Source organism: Eublepharis macularius, chromosome 10, assembly GCF_028583425.1.
Source record: "Eublepharis macularius isolate TG4126 chromosome 10, MPM_Emac_v1.0, whole genome shotgun sequence".
Taxonomy (NCBI): domain Eukaryota; kingdom Metazoa; phylum Chordata; class Lepidosauria; order Squamata; family Eublepharidae; genus Eublepharis; species Eublepharis macularius.
This window is the reverse complement of record NC_072799.1, coordinates 70,615,001-70,632,101: the sequence shown is the minus strand read 5'-3', so window position 1 is coordinate 70,632,101 and position 17,101 is coordinate 70,615,001. Positions and strand designations below refer to the sequence as shown.

Genomic DNA, 17,101 nt, shown 5'->3' with positions numbered 1-17,101 from the left:
ATTCAGTTTAAAACATGTATGCAGCTAAAATGGCAAAATAGGTAATTTAATGAGATGCTATTTCTGTCATTATCGCCTAATGATATGACCTGTTCATTCTGATTTATCTCATCTGCAAACTGTGCACATTTTTAAAATGTAGCACATAGGCGGAGTAGGAGCCAGGTCATTTGTGTGTGCATTTTAGCAATTAACTGACAGGATGCAAAACATAGAATCCAAGGGGTACACACTCCAATGTTCCCAAGACAAGGAGTTTATTCATGTCAAAGAAGATGTAGATCAATGGAACTCTCTCTCTCTCTCTCTCTCTCTCTCCATCTTAGGTAACTGGTATTGTTTTCACACACCCTGAGAATATCTGCCACATTCCCAGCTCACAACAGCCCTCTTGCTGAAATACAGAACAGCTTCCCCACTACATCCCAACCTATAAACTCATCGCATTTGTTTTCAGATATTCTCTCTCACACAAGCACACACATATCACATTGGCGCCACAACAAACGCTGCTCCTCGATATAATCTTTGTCGTCGTGATGACAGGACAACTGACAACAGGGAGCAGCGTGAGTCCCTCTAGACAAGCTACGTTGATGCACCTATGTCACAAACAGGCCAGATCTTGAAAGAAGAGATGGGGCGGGAAACAGGGCCAGGTCTTTCTTGCCGTCCCCTGCGCCCAACAGTAACTCCGCATGAATAACTTACAGCGAGTCCCTGCGCACTTACTCCAGTCTAAGCCCTTTGATTTCAAAGGGGTTTGACTGGAATAACTCTGCAGAGGATTGCACTGCAAGCCCACTCACCTACACCCCCCCCCCGCAAAACCCGCGGTACTCCTCCCTTGGCACGCCCTAACGCTAACCCTTCCCCATTCTCGGAAATCATCTTCTCCCCTCTTGTTCTTTTGCGAGATTCAAAAGCCTTCGCTCCATCCCTTTCCAAAGCATCTTTTCCTAGAGGATATCCCCCACCTCCGCCGCTACTACCCGGCGTAATCGGGCCAATTTCTGATCCTGTGCTTGGGCACCAACGCGGCCGCGCACTCGGCGCGCCTCTCCGCTCTTTTGGGCAGGCGGCCCTGCCTCTGCCGTTTGGAAGCCCCCCTGGCAGGCTAAGGGAAGTCCACTGCTTTGATTCCGTCTCCGCCCCTCGATCGCTCCCTCCCCGCCCAAGCCGTGACACTCCGAGAGCTCAGGAATGTGGCGAGCTGGCGTCTGGCCGGAGAACGGAGGACAGAGGCGAGGGAAGCCCGAGAGCCGGTCTGCACGGCCGCGGCTTTTTCTCTCCCGGCGCCTCGCTCCCGTCGTCTGGTCTTCCCCGCTGGGATTAGCCTCTGCCTTTCAATGCGCTGCACGAACCGTGGCGAGCTGGTTGCCAGCAAGGACCCCCGAGCGCCCCGAGTCCCAGGCGCCGGCGACTGAACTACCCACGGCAAAGTCTTCCAGACTGGATTGGATTTACAGGTTGTCGGGGAGCTCTCCAAGGTACTGAAAGCTTCGCTGCCGCTCCAGCTGATCGCTAGCGGAGCTCTCCATTCCGCTGCTTCTGCCTCGGGATTCCCTCATGACTCGGGCACGTTCGCTTGGGAGGAGGTGGTGAAGAAAGACCTCTCCGGAACATGGCCCGGATTAGATACCTGCGTGCAGCTGTCTCGGGATTTTACCTTTGGGAAGCTGCCCTGCTTCTCAGGTGAGTCTCTGCTGGATCTCACAGAGGTGCCTTAGTTGGTTTGATGGCAAAACAGAATCGAGTGGATTCAGGGGGACCGAGTGATGGAAATGCCCCTTCCAGCCCTCTTCGTCCCACAGTTGTCATTTAGCAAAATCAGATTGATGAGGCAATGAGGTGTAATTGTAGTGCTGTCTTGCAAAGGCACATGTCATTTAAAAAAAATCGTGTGCACATGCTTTTAAATGGGTTTTTTTTGTCTAATTCAGTTAGATTTCTTTTTCCTTCATGAATCATTCCAGTGGGAACCCCTTGCCATTATCAAATGGAAAGTACAGGAAAGCATGCACTATTAACCTGTTTTCAGAACTAAAAATAATTCCAATTCTTCTGTTTTTCATTACTATAATAAACAGATAACTAATTAATCACTAATTATCAGTACCAATGTCACCAAGCTTCTTAGATGAAAGTAAAGAACTAGATTTTGTTTGTTTCAGAAGCTACGTGGAATAATATTGTTACCAACAATTCAAATATTATATGACTAGCCGGGTCCTTCTATCTTTCTACTTTCTGAACCTATTAAAAACATTGGTGAATTGTTAAAAGAAATACATGCCAATTTTTAAAATCAGTTTTCAGTTGGTACTTTACATCATAGAAGTTGAATCTTTCTTTTGCCAGACTTTCCCTTTAACATTCCTGTCCCCTATTTAGGTGTCCTAAAACAACCTTGTGAAATTTTGCTTTTGGTGGTTTGCATGTAACATTAAGCCTGACAACATGCTGGAATTTCCTCAGTCTTGCTCTCCATAGTCCAATTAAGCCAGTGTATTTGGATTTAAGCCAGTTTAGTTTCAATAAAGTAAAATGGGGGAGATGCCATTTTAGTTGAAGTTGTTTATCAGGCTAATATTAACTTGTACAACTAAGCATTAGATCATAACTTTTAGGAGAGAATTACAAGAGAGAGAATAAACTATGAGAACACAATTGTGATTAAAAATGATCTCCAGTACTATTGTCTGGCTATTATTAAAGACAATCCGCCAAGTATTAGGCTGCTGTTCTGCTTTGGAGGACTGCTTGTTTATTATTCATTGCTTACACACATGAGACATTGCAATTATTTTCATATTTATATTCTAATAAAATGATACATGAAACAATACATTATTTTCTCTCTCTCTCTCTCTCTCACACACACACACACACACACACACACACACACACACACACACACACACACACTCGCTATCCCTATCCCTATCCCTATCCCTATCTGCCCCATGGTTAACATAAAAACAATGAAATTTGCATGTCTTGCCTGAAGCTGATGCATATTTTTGTGTATATTTTTCAAACTGATAATATTATATTTATTTATTCAATGGTAACATGCAGATCACTCATAATGTGCTTAAAATCAATTAACCCCCCCCCCCTTTTTTTGGGACAAAGTGAATGCCACAAGGTAGATTTGGTACTCTGTTTACAGCATGTCGCACTTCTCTGAAGAGGGTAAATCCTCTTTTACGCCTACATTATTCATGTAGAAAGTGAGGAACTGAACTCTACATTCAAAACTTGCCAAATGATTACAATAATCTATTTAAATAAGTACTTATTTAAGTACAGGAGTACTTATACAAGATGAATTCATGACCATCTTGGCTAATGGCAGAATGGCAATGGAAGCAATTGGCCCCAATGCCCTCCGAGATCAATGATCTCTAGGGTGCAATCCCTCAATTAATCATTCAAGATGCAGTCGTTGTATTCCATTTTCTCAGACTTGCTAAATGGGCAGGCTTTGACTGAAGCACGACAGCCTGAAAGAACTGATAATACTAAGGAGAAAGGGTCAGAAGGAAGGAATACATAATTCAGATGTTATTGTGAAGAGGAAACAGAGCCAGAGAGGCAGATGGAGACAGCTGAACACTGTCTAGGTATCCCATTGGCATGGGATTCATCTAGTAACTCTTAGGCTAAAGTCATTTTCCTGGGAATAAGCACCACCAAACAGCATGGGACTTGCTTCTGAGTAGACCTGATTAGGAGTGCTGATTAATTAAGATGTGATTGCATAATCTACCCATCCTCCAAGACAGAGTACAATTTTTAGACAATATATGTGTATAAATGAACTGGATACATTGATTTAATTCTGCTGACATCAAGGGAGTACAGGTATGTCTAGTTGTCTTTGGACTGCACCCATTGAGGACAGCCCTCTTATAGCAGAAATATCATGGCACAATAGTTTTGTCTAGTCAGATTTAAAAGGTAAAGGCATTTGCTTAACATTGATCATATAATCCCAACATTACTCCTAGCACATACAGCGAGTGACCCATAGTGAGTTCATACAATATCCGTTCTGACAGAGAATGACTGATTTTTATGGGAAAGAATATTTATATCATTGAGGAAAACTTTTCAAATGTGACAAAGCATATATAAGCAACCATATATTTTCATTAAAAGTATCTGTAATGGAAAACTACAAATGCCAATCTTCAGCTTCTCCTGTCCAAGTGAGGGGAGAATAGTCTATTTCTTCCAGAGAGGCAATAATGACCAAAAAGCTTCTGTGTGATAACTAAGGCTGACCACTGGTTTGCAGGATCTGTAGTTGACTAACAGCAGGGAAACAAGATAAGGAGTTGTACTAAGTCTCTGAAGTATGGAGAATATAAGATTTAGCCTCCAGGAGTTTACTTTCTAAATGTAGAATATTTTTTTCCTTGAGGAATCTGTTTCCATCCAGCCATTTGTGCACCAACACATTTGGAAGTGCAACATCCTCCAGGAAGGGCCTTTTTCTTCCAGTGTCCTTCATAGTAAAATGGTTTTGTGAATACTCCCCCACGTGACAAGCAAGATTGCTGTTCTATCTAATTGTTACATTATGATCAAGAGCCTATACTGAACAATCAAACAAATACATGAGGAAATAGTACCACTTCAGTATTACAAAGACTTCAGATGAAGAGATACACAGATATGACAATGGGTCATACTTAGTGCATGTCTGGAAGGCCATTGTTTACCCATGGGCAAAATCTCAAGCAGGACAAAACTTTGCATTTGAGCATTCTTTGAACTGCATACTTGGACCAGGATGGCCCAGGCTAGCTGAATCATGTCATAGGAAGCCAAGCAGAGTTGACTCAACTGGAGAGCACCAAGGAAGGATGTCCGGGCTGCTATACAGAGGCAGAAATGACAAACTACTTTGGTTTGTCTCTTGCCCTCAAATCCCTATGGTTGCCATAAATTGGCAAGACTTAACAGCACTTCTCTCTCTCTCTCACACACACACACACAAGTTACATAAAGGTATCACGGATTAGATTCAACCTGAAAACAGCTTTTTGGGGGGCAGATCTATTTTAGTCTGTAGTTATTCCGTGAATATGAAACTGAAAAATAATTTTATATTTAATTTCTATAGGAATTTTAATGTATACTATTTTTCTGGTCTCTGTCATACCCTTAACACACTTAATTGATTTTTCCATCATGTAGGAACCTTTAATCTTCACTTTATGCCCAACAAAAAAAATAAATGTGAAATATATGATGCTGTTTTATGCTACTACTATCCTAATCACTGTCTCCTTGCCGTATCGTTTATCGCTGATAGCAGTACTCTTATTACTGACAGTTGTTTTTATGCAGAAGATAGGTAAGGTCTTCTTAGTGATATATTTCATAAAAATAGGGAATAACTTTTCAGCTCAAGGCCTTATTTGCATATGTGTTTTAAATTGCACTATGGGTGTTTAGAAAAAGTTACTAGCTTTCTAACTGCTGATGTTGAATGTGAGAATAGAATATAATTCAGCAGTACAAAGAGTTCTCATTTTACTAATATGCATTATAAATGTATATAATTTTCCATGTAATGCCTGGAATAATTTCCTGGGAGGTAAAAGGTATGTGAATACCGCCTCTTATATGTATGTGAATACTTGTGCATGCTTTCGGTTGACAAAATAGAAAATTGATATAGGCCCTGGATATTTTAATTCACTGTTCACTCTGCCTGGCTACATATATCCAGCTACAGCTATTCCTTAACTGTGAAAACAGATAAGGATTGATACAATTATTCTGTCATGATTTGTTATGACAAATTCTAATTGCTTTGTTCTTAGATTTTTGGATCTTGGTTAGGGCTTCTATCTCTTTATAAACTAATGTTGCCTTCCATTTATTATATGTCATTCTACCAACAACCTGTTTCAGTACAGAGAAAAAGAATATACCTTCGCATCACAACTGATTCATGGCAACTCTATCTGTGAGGCATGCCAGGCAACAACAACAACATTCAATTTATATACCGCCCTTCAGGACAACTTTTAGACCTACTCAGAGTGGTTTACAAAGTATGTTATTATTATCCCCACAACAATCACCCTGTGGGGTGGGTAGGGCTGAGAGAGCTCTGGCAGACCTGTGACTGACCCAAGGTCACCCAGCTGGCTTCAAGTGGAGGGGTGAGGAATCAAACCTAGTTCTCCAGATTAGAAACCTGCCACTCTTTACCACTACACCAAACTAGTAAGAGATGAGTAGAGGGAGTTTTCCATCCCTTCCACCACATAGCAACCCCAATTTTCCTTGGTGGTCTCCTATCCAAGTCTTGACTGTGGCTGACCTTGCTTATTGCCAGAAGCATTGGGCTAAGCTGGGCTATTCAGGCTTCTTTCAGTACCAAACCTCCTTTTATTTTCTCCTTTTATACACTGATCTAAGTAGATCTAAGTAGCTGGAGGAGGGCACACAAAGAATGCCCAGCTATACAGCCTGTCAGTTTAAATCCCACAAGAAAAGATTACTGTGATACAACAAATATGTAGCATTGGGTTTGACCAGATGGTCAGGCAAGGCCTTTTGGGTGCATAGATCCATCATCTTATGTCTCATCCTACTCTCTCTTCCGAATTTTGTACTACATGTTGTCTGTGCACAGCTGTCTTGTGCACATTGAACTTATATAACGGGGAGCAGTCACTGCCTGAATGATGCCAGCAGTTGTATTTTTGTATGTCAAAATCAGAAAGAAAAAGAAAAGAAGCAGTCCAACGGATATGGGAGGTTACATTTCTAGCTATAATTATGGCCACCCGAGAAACATACAGGAAATGTTTTTTCATTGCAAGCATTTTACTACATATTGTGTTTCATTTAGAAGCCTTAAACACATGGCACAGTGCCTTATACCATGTGCCTTATACCAAATTAGACCAATGGTCCATCTAGCCCAGTTCTTTTGAATCTCTCTAGGGTGGCATTGAGATCTTTTCCAAGCCTATCTGATTTCCATTTGACTAGCTTTGCCAAGGATTGAACCACTAACCTTCAGTATGCCGAGGATATTCTCTACCTCTGAGCTACAGTCTTTACCCAGTACATAAGCTGTCTGCCTCTCATTTTATAGTCAGTGGCTGAGAGGTGTGCACATTCTTCCACAGAACAGAGTAATCCTTGGAACCAATTATTTTTTACATTAAAGCCTTTCGGGTATGACTTCAGACTGATTTCAGAGTCTGGCACTAGCTTTCCTGGAAAGCATATCATAGTATTTGGGTAAAAGTGCCAAGGCAGGCTATCAAAACCCTCCAAGACTCCAGAATACCTGAATCTAAGTGCACAAAATGCAACACATCTTTTTTGTCATACTAGAGAGAACTGTACATTCTTGGAAGGCCATTTTTCTTTTTCCAGTACAGTGGATTCTCTTCTGCTAGTACAGTTTTTACCTATTATGTGAAAAGGCAGTCTAATATATTGCATTTGTCTTTAAGAAACCCATTTTGTTTAGTGGATAAAAGTGTTAGCCATCTGTGCAGCTTTAAAGCCTGTGCATGGTGTTTCTGGATATTGAGCCTCTCTCAGGCAGTCAACACTTATAGAACGTTTAAGCTAATTTCACCCTCCTGAAGAACAGCAACTAACACTAAGTCATAAGACCAATTCATCTCTCCAAATTGGCATACTGAAAATGTGAACCATGTGGGGTTTTGCAGAGTACATCAACCAGCAAAGTGAGTATGGCTGATTCTGCACACGTTGGATAATGCACTTTTAATGCACTTTATCAATCGTTTGAGGTGGATTTTTTGTTCCGCACACACAAAAATCCATTCCAAATGATCTATAAAGAGGATTGGAAGTGCATTATCCAACGTGTGCAGAATCACTCTATATGACTGTTTCTGTTCATCCCGGGTCACAGTTTAAGAACTGTGGTGTGATTCTGCACATGCTTATATCCATTCACCTTCTCAGCTTCCCACTTGGGTTTTGAAAACTGGCCCCGAGGAAAGGACTGGTATGATTTAGTTGACAATTGAGAGTTGCCTGGCTGCCATTTACGTGTGCAGTTCTTCATATTTATAATAAAAGGTGTACAAGAAATAGTTTCTCATGATCTGAAAAGATGTACCATTATGATCCTTGGCAAAGGTAGTTTAGAAATTATAACTAAATTAAAATTATAATTGGATTTCTATTTATATCTGCTGTTGTGCTAAAGCCATTTGTCTCCCTCAACAATTCCTTATGTGTTCCTAGATTTGAACAACAAATAAAGGAAAATCATAAAGTCGGGGCTCATTTTGAGGGGGAACACACAGGAATGCAGTTCTGGTAGTTCTCCAAAGAGGTCACGTCAGGTGACCCCGCCCACCTGATTATTGGCCATTTGGGGCCTGTTTTGGCCTGGATTGGGCCCAAAATGGCCAGGATCGGGCCTAAAACAGCCAGGATTGTTCCCAAAGCAGCCAGGATCGGGCCTCTGATGGGTGGTCGTTCACTCTCCCACTCAGCAATGGCCCAATTCTGACCATCTTGGGCCCCTTTTCAGCCATTTTCAGCCCCTTTTTGCCATTTTGGGCCCAATTTCGGCCCTGAATGGCCAGGATTGGGTCCAAAACAGCCAGGATAGGTAAGGTCATGGGTGTGTGGCATATGCAAATTAATCATGCTAATGACACACTTCCAGTGATGGCAAGGGGCGTGGCATATGCTAATGAGTTATGCTAATGAGATCCTGCAGCTCTTTTTCTATGACATGACCCCTGCATAAAGTAAACAATACTGTTATTGTATACAAAGTAAGTCACTCACAGTCCAACCTGTGCCAGTTAAAAGCAAACTCTGGGGCCATTAGAACAATGTCTATTTAGAATCCTACTCAGTTTTACTCCGTGAAACTTACTTCCAGGAAAATGTTTTTAGCGTATACTGTAAATCAGCTTAATTCACTTTCCGTTTTTTCACAGTTGAAAAGACCAGTTAAAACCAAATAATTTCACTTTAATTGAACTATACAGTAGAGTTCTCTGCCTTTCTCATCTCCTTCACTATGTTATTTTTTATTTATTTTGTTATTTTATAGTTAAGTATCATTCAGTGGGCTGCATTTAGCATAAGAAACGCAGGGCAAGAGGGAGCCATCTAAATTAGCCATATTGGAAAATCTATTAAACACAGAACTAACTTTGGGTCAGGGATACCTTATTCTTTTTACTGCTGCACATGTGTTCAAAACTGGTTGAGTTATTTGGTTAGGAATCATTAACTTCTTAATGCTGCACTACCATGTGGTGTATACAGGAAGGGGAAAGAAGATTTTCCCATTGTGAGCATCAGCAGAAGAGAGGCACAATCCTTTAGGGGACAATAAAACTCACAGTTTTGTGGCTAGGAAGCCAGCTGCCTAAGGCAACCCAAGAGACAGACAGTGAATTCTGAAAAATAGCAATTTGCTTACAAGTGTGAAGAAAGGGAAGGGTTGGTTGGGGAAACAACAATACTAAACAGTTAACTGGGCAAGCTGTTCTCAAAGTTCAGTAACCTTGGGAGTTCCGTTTTGATTTAGTTTCTTTCTCACAGAGTCCCAAGCCATCCCTCCCTCTTTACCTGCACCTGCCACTCACCGGGCAGCCCCCTTTCAAAGTGCCCAGCAAGCTGTGCATGCCCCATGGAGGTCTCAGTGCTCATTTCTCCTCAAAGGAATACAATGAGAACCATAGAAGCAACATTTCGAAAGCAAGATTAAGCAAAACATTTGTATCATCAATATAGGATTGGAATCAATATAGAGAAGACTCTGTATAGAAGTCTCCCAAATCTCACCTCCTGCATAGATAGGATTTTTTGAAGCTGCTGGGATTTTCAAGAGAGAGAAAGAGAGAGATTCCTACATCTGTGGGGCTCCTAACAATTAACATTTGTATGATATGGATGAGCAGTGCAATTTTTGCAGAATCTATCCTTCCTCAAACGTTCTTTCAGAATATCCTGTGTGGAGTGCTACATAGCTTTTAAAAAAGATCCTTGGCTGCAGCTTGCTGGTATTACTGGGACACACAGGAGCCAAGAGGAACCCATTGTGAAATCTCAAATGTGCTACCCATTTCTAGTCGTTCTGCATACTACTGTGAAAAGATGGTTGTAGAGAAAACAGCTCCAATATTCTCAAACCATGGGTACAAGAAGAGATGAACTCTGCCTAGAGTTGCACCGTGTTTCATGGCCTTAATGTAAGTTCAAACTTGATAAATTAAACAGTGCATATGTTGCGGTTCTCTCCAAATCTCTCTTCTTAAAAACAAAAAAGAAGAACTAATCTCCCCCCCACCCTCAGCCTAGATGCTATTGACCTCTGAAACACGGTGATTGACTCTGCAGAATAAATTCAACCAAGTAACCAAAAGGTCCAAGTAACAAACCATGGTTTGTCCCGATGGAATTATTGACTAACAGTGATGACTTTCTCTGGCACCAGTCCCTTTCTCTGATGCAGAAGATATTTGTAGGTTGTCTTGACTTTGGAATTCTGTTTATTCTCACCTTTTATGTTTTTTTTCTATCTTTTTAATAAACGGTAAAGAATATCTGCATGTGTACTGAGAATAAGGTTTATTATTGCCATGTGGGGCCAATATGCCAATTTCGTCATGAGACTGCTCCTTTTGTGAACTCTAGCTTTAATCATATCATCCATGAACTTTTGAAGTAAACTTTGATAACAATATCTAAGAGCCAGTTTAGTGTAGAGGTTAAGAGTGGTGGATAGCAGTGTAGCGTGCCTGTAAGGCACCAGGGTGAGGGAAGCCGTCGCACTCCCAGGCTCACGAGATGACATCGCTTTCAGTGAGGTCATCGCGCAGGACATGGCCGCCCTGTCCACTGCAGCCACCCGCGCCATTTGGGAGGCAGGTTTCACTGCTTGCGACTGACAGGGCTGATGGCTCCCTAGGTGCTTGCTGGGCATCAAGAGGTGACTGCCCCATCAGCCGCAAGTGGTGAAAGCAGCCTCACCAAGGGCGCAGTGGCATGGGCAGCTGCGGTGAAGCGGAGACTGTGCTGCGCCCTTGGGGAGGCCACCCATGCTGCCCGTGCACTGATGGGGCAGCTGGCTCGCTGGGTGCCAAGATGGCTTTCCTGTAGCGGGCCAAGCTTGCTGTGGCAGCGCGGACGGCTGCTGCAGAGAGGGGTAGTCGCGTCCTGTGCAGCCTGGTGCAGGAAGGCCGGCTCGGCGCCTAGCGAGCTGGCTGCCCCATCAGCATGTGTGGGGGCAACATCCCGAAGGGCACAGTGCAGTCTCTTGTGCCCCCCGCAAATTTTGCACCCAGGGCACCTGCCCCTCTTGCCCTCTCCATGGTATGCCACTGGCGGCAGGACTCTAATCTGAAGAGCTGAGTTTGATTCCCCACTCCTCCATTTGAAGCCAGCTGGGTGACCTTGGGTCAGTCACAACTCTTTCAGAGTTCTCTCAGCCCTATCCACAGTACAGGGTCATTGCCGTGAGGATAATAATAACATTATTTATAGGCCACTCTGAGTAGGCATTAAGTTGTCCTGGAGGGCAGTGTATAAATCAAATGTTATTATTGTTCTTGTTATGTATCTTTGAACAATCTGGCATCATAGGATTCTTCAAGTGAAGAGCTGACTTCAAGAGGGATATGGTTTATTTAAAGTTACAAGGCTCATAACTATACTTAAAGCTAAAGCAGAGCTCCTGATTCAGCCAATGTCTGGGTTTGGCATTGAAATATACAAACCAAAGGTCCCGTCAGTACAAAATAAATCCCAGAATGTTTCTGTTTCTTGTTTTATGCAATAGCCATGTGTGACCCCTACCCCAAATCAAAACGTCTATAATGAAGGCCTCTCAGAGTAGGGCAGAGTTTTCTGCTCATCCAGGAAAACCCCAGTTCACATAAAAATCTGAAAATTTAAGAGGGAAGGGGTTTAAAATAATTCCAAACCATACAAAGTGATCTCTGTGCAGGGGTAGGCAATACAAGTGAAAAAAATCCACAGACCACTGGAGAATGGCGATTGAGACGGTGCGAGACAACTCTTGGCTGCCATTTTTGGTCACCTAGGCAACTCCAGACAGTACTGCAGTCAGCATGGAGAGGGGGCAACAAGAGGGGAATGGCATTTCCCCTCTGCTGCAAACCTTCATAGGTACCCCATTTGGAACTAGTTGTGCTTTCATTTTACATAATGTAGAACATTATGTATGTGTGTTTAATCTCTGTAATACAAAGGAGTTATTTGAAACCATGTGTTAATGGGATAAAAAGACATGGCAATTACATATACAATACTCTGATCTGTTAAATTAACACAGAGTTTCTTTCACAAGGCAGAAATGAGAATAGAATGTAGTTTCTTTTACTGCATCATTCTCTATACTCAGCCCCATGTATTTAGATTTTCTTTACAAAACTCCCATAAATGTGAGGCTCTTCCCTTACCGATGCTTTTACCTGGCTGTTGGCTGGCCATTCAGATGTTGAAGGCAGGTGTCCTCAGACCTCAGATTGGCAGAGGAGGGTTGCTCCAACTTGTTATTTCTCCTATCCTGGAAAGAGCACCACACTCCAGCTACTTCTTCCCTTGTCATCCTCCTCGGCCCTTCCTGGAACTTGCTGTGATGGATTGCACTTTTTAAAAATCTGGAAGTGCTGTACAAACAGCAGAAGGGCTGTTATCGGCTAATCCCACACAGATGCAGAGAGCGTTGAGTAACGGCCTACTCCAAAGAACCTGATTGGATAGCATGATCTGGAAAGAGGAGGGGCAGTTTTCAGCTTTAGCTGAGAGGAATTGAATGTGATCATTTGGGAGACAGAGTCCTAACTGAAAGCAGTTTAACACTGACAGGAAAACTACAGAAAAGCTGGCAAGGAAGTTTGGGAAGTAGGTGCAGACTCCCATTTAGGCCAAGAAAGGGGATATATCTTCTAAGAAGAGGAGACTTTCCTTACCCTGTCAAACAAAGAGGTAGCTCTGGAGAGTGAAGAGTTCCCTGGTCAGGTGTGGTTATAAACTGCTTTTGGAAACCTTAAGATTCAGTTAAAAACTGAAGGAAAGCACTCATGTTGAAGAGAAGGGGTTTAGGATACTAGAAAGTGGGTACCAGCATTCTTAAACTGCAAAGAGAAAGAGAATCCTAAAAGAAAGTATACTAGAGTGTTTGGGGGAAATATGGGAACAAAAGCCTCTTGACATAAGAATTTAAGTACCTGTGAAGAGGATAAGAACTAAAGTCTGTGCATGTACTGAATTTACCTCAGAGATTTCTATGTTGAAAAACTTCAGAAATTCTTCCCCCCCCCCTGATTTCACCTGACTTTTTGACTTTAAAATAAATAAAATAGTTGCTTTTGAATTTTAAAAATGCCTCTGATGCGATTTCTGCTGTTTAAAGACAAAGATAAGAGAGGGAACATCATACCTGCTTTTAAGAGATTACCCCTCCCTGTGTCCCTGGGGCTCCTCCCAACCCCAACCAACCTTCCTGAATAGCCCTTCCCCCAGCTTATACGGTGGGAGGCCTGGATAGCCTCTGCAGTTTCCTGCCCCTGCCCCATCTCAGCCTCAGATGGGGAGATGGTTCAGCCTTTTGCTTGTCAAAAGAAAGCTGGCAAAGCTCTTTTCTAAAGCAATTAACCAAAGATCTTGTTGGGAGAGCTGGGGAGAGGGGTGTTATGGGAGCAAGTGCTGCATGAGGTTCACAGATTCAGAGTTGCTGTGAAAGCACATTATTATGTAGTTTTCTGTAGATCTGTCAAAATACATTTTTAAAATAAAGACTTGTTCAGGAGTCTCATATGTAATCAGTTATTTGAATTATTTCCAGAAATATTTGGTTAATTTACAAATTAAAATGAAGATTAGAGCAGATTCATATAAGTATAATTTTGATAATAGTGAATAATGACTTTTGACTAAATAGCAGGTTGGATCTTGCCTGTGTCCTTTTTGGAAGAGTGGGCCCTTTTGATCCCAGAAAGACTATGAAAGGGATTGTGGGGTCCATGTGGGCAAAAGACATGCAGGACACGGACTGCATGAAAAAGGAATTGGAGAAGATACAGGAGAAAAGTTATTAAAATCCAACCAAAATGTGACAAATGTAAATGAAAAAGCCGTTAGAGACCAATAATTTATTTTATGCTTGTACTGTTGCTGCTGACACTAGAGATGGGCACAAACTGGGAAAACTCTGAACTGTACAGTTCATGGTTCGTCACATTTCACAAACCACGAACTTTCATGAACTTGCCCCAGTTCGCGAACCGGTTTGTTCAGTTCATGAAAACATCACTTCCGGGTTAGCAGAAGGTCTGTAGAGAGCCCATTCCCCCATTGCCTAGGAAACTCATTGATTGGTGCCAGGCTGTCTGCAGTGACAAACCAAAATACGAACCAAATGAACCAGGCTAAAATTCGTCACACTTCGTAAGAAATGAGCTCCCACAAATCGCTAGTTCACAAACCATGAATTGGCCCAGTTCATGACATATTTCGGTTCATGATGGCCTGTAGCTGACACTATGATGAACTGTGTTTGAGCTACAAGTCAGATCTCTTGGGGAGCTGTCAGTGCAATCCTAAGAAGAGTTACTCCAGCCTAAGCCCATTGAAATCAATAGGCTTAGACTGGAGTAATTCTGCTTAGGATTGCACTGTGTGTGTGTGAAGTGGTTTCCAATGTATGGCGGAGCACTTTAAACCATAGAATTTATGATGGTATGTAAACAGCAAAAAGGCAGATTGTATCTCAGACATATGCTGATTTATTTTGGGATAAGCTTTTATCATATACAACCACCCGTCATATGCATGGATTGATTTTGTAATGACTCACAGCTGAGATAAATATATAGAACAGAAGTGATGAAGTAGACTGAGAAAAAGGAGGGTTAACCAAGTTTACAAAATAAGATCTATTATTCTGAACTCCAAAAGCATTTCTCATGAAATTTAGAAATGTTAGGGCTTCTTTCAACAAAGATTTTGAAATTTCAGCATCAACACTGACCACTTTTTAACTTTTATATCACAGTTACCCTGTCCAAGCAATATAGAAAGTATATTTGTTCCTAGCCATTATTATCTGTAAGTATTTTCACCTATTGTTGTTTAAACACTGCTTTATGAAGGTATTGGTTTGGAGTCTCTGAGGCACTGGATATGAGTAGGGTTGTTAGGCCTCCAGCTGCCTCCCACTCAACCCTTGTTGCCCTGAGTGTCTCTGAGGAAGGAAACAATTTAAATGCAAACATTGCCTGGAAGTGCTATGGTTTTATTATAGAGTTCCCAGTGATTCCTATAGGGTTAGGGTTAGTGATTCCTATAGGGTTAGTGCTGTCACTTCCTATTTTTCCTGGAAGTGACATCATGGTCCACACAACACCATGTGCCCTCCAGTCTCCACCCCCAAGCTCCTGCCCACTACCATAGTCTGGCAAACCTAGGTTTGAGTCTCAGAAACGTTGGTTAACCAAAGTTATAAGAACTCACATGTAATTACAAGTACTGGTTTTCTTTTCTTTCAGTTTGGTGGCCACAAAAGAAACAGACAGTGCAAGGTCCCGTAGCATGCCCATGTCCCCATCGGATTTCCTGGATAAATTAATGGGTAGAATGTCTGGTTATGATGCAAGGATCAGACCAAACTTCAAAGGTAACTTCTGTTCCCACATCTTGATCTGACTATAATGTTTTCATTATGTATATGTTGTGTGACTATGTTGGAGACTTTGATATTTCATGCTTCTGCAAAAACCTGTTCTGTTTGTTGAAGCTTTTAGAAAAGTCCCTGTGCCATTGCTTACTTACAGCTGTGTATCCTTGTAACATTTTCTAATGACAGGAGCACAACAGATGATGAAGGACTACAAGGGAAGCACAAAACGCTCACAGCCAGGGTTCATTTGAGATAGTGTTACTAGCATGAAACTGTGATGTTTGTGAACCAAAATAATAAATACGAAAGACTATTGTGTGTGTTTCTGTGCCACAGCAGTTTGGTAATGTGCCTGCGACAAAGTACAGAAGCATTACAGAAATCGAGACCAAACAGACTTTCCCCAACATCTTGTTTTTTCTAGTCTCATGAGTTTACCAGCCAGTTTCCCAACAAAGGTTTCTGGCAGTTCAATCCTATACAAAGTTATTCCAGTCAGTGTCTGTTGAAATTAATGGACTTAGACTTCAGTCACTCAGCACAGTAATATTCTCCAAATTTTAAATACAAAATATAAAATTTTAAATAAATAAAAAAAAGATTTTGGCACAAGCTTAAGCAGGTATAGGACGTTGTGGCACCATTTTGGGGCATGGTTCAGAGGAAATTTAAGCCATGGTTTGCACAGTATAAATATAGGAGTTCATGCTTACCACTACAATCCTTCATTGCTCCTCCTCTCCCTCATAGACCATATGTGTGTGTTATGTGCTCTCAAATCACTTCTGACTTATGCCAACCCTATGAATTAACAACCTCCAAAACAACCTATCACTGGCAGCCTCACTCGGGTCTTGCCAACTGAAGGCCATGGCTTCCTTTATTGAGTTGCTCCATCTCATGTTGCCCCTTTCTCTTTTCCTGCAGCCTTCAACTTTTCCTAGCATTTTTGTTTTTTCCAGTGCATCTTGTCTTCTCATGAGGTGACTGGAGTACAATAGTCTCAGTTTAGTCATTTTAACGGCTATGGAGAATTCAGGCTTGATTTGATCTAGTACCCACTTATTTGTCTTTTTGGTGGCCTGTGGCATTCATAAAACTCTCCTCCAGTATTACGTTTCAAATGAATCTTTTTCTTCCTGTCAGCCTTGTTCCTTGTCTAACCGTTACATCCATACATAGTAAAGGGGAATATAATAGTATGAATAATCTTGATCTTGCTCCCCAGTGACACTTCTTTATCCTTAAGGATCTTTTATTGTTCTTCCGTGGATGCTGTGGCAAACATCTCCAAAGCCCCACCGGTCCTCCAGGGCTCTGAATTAATCATTATTTAAGCCTTATACAAATTCAAGTGATTTCCAGCCAGTCAGAGCCCTGGAACTCCACTGGATGAGACGGGGTGAG

General features: G+C 41.9%; 1 protein-coding gene across 1 annotated transcript in view; it reads left to right on the top strand.

The window, feature by feature from the left end:
- Positions 1 to 1,624: 1,624 nt before the first annotated feature.
- The window catches only part of GLRA3 (glycine receptor alpha 3), a 74,722-nt gene continuing 59,245 nt past the window's right edge, over positions 1,625 to 17,101 (top strand). The window contains exons 1-2 of the mRNA XM_054990260.1: positions 1,625 to 1,695; positions 15,564 to 15,691. Of these exons, the coding sequence (XP_054846235.1) occupies positions 1,625 to 1,695; positions 15,564 to 15,691 (199 nt within the window). The remainder of the gene's footprint in view (positions 1,696 to 15,563; positions 15,692 to 17,101) is intronic.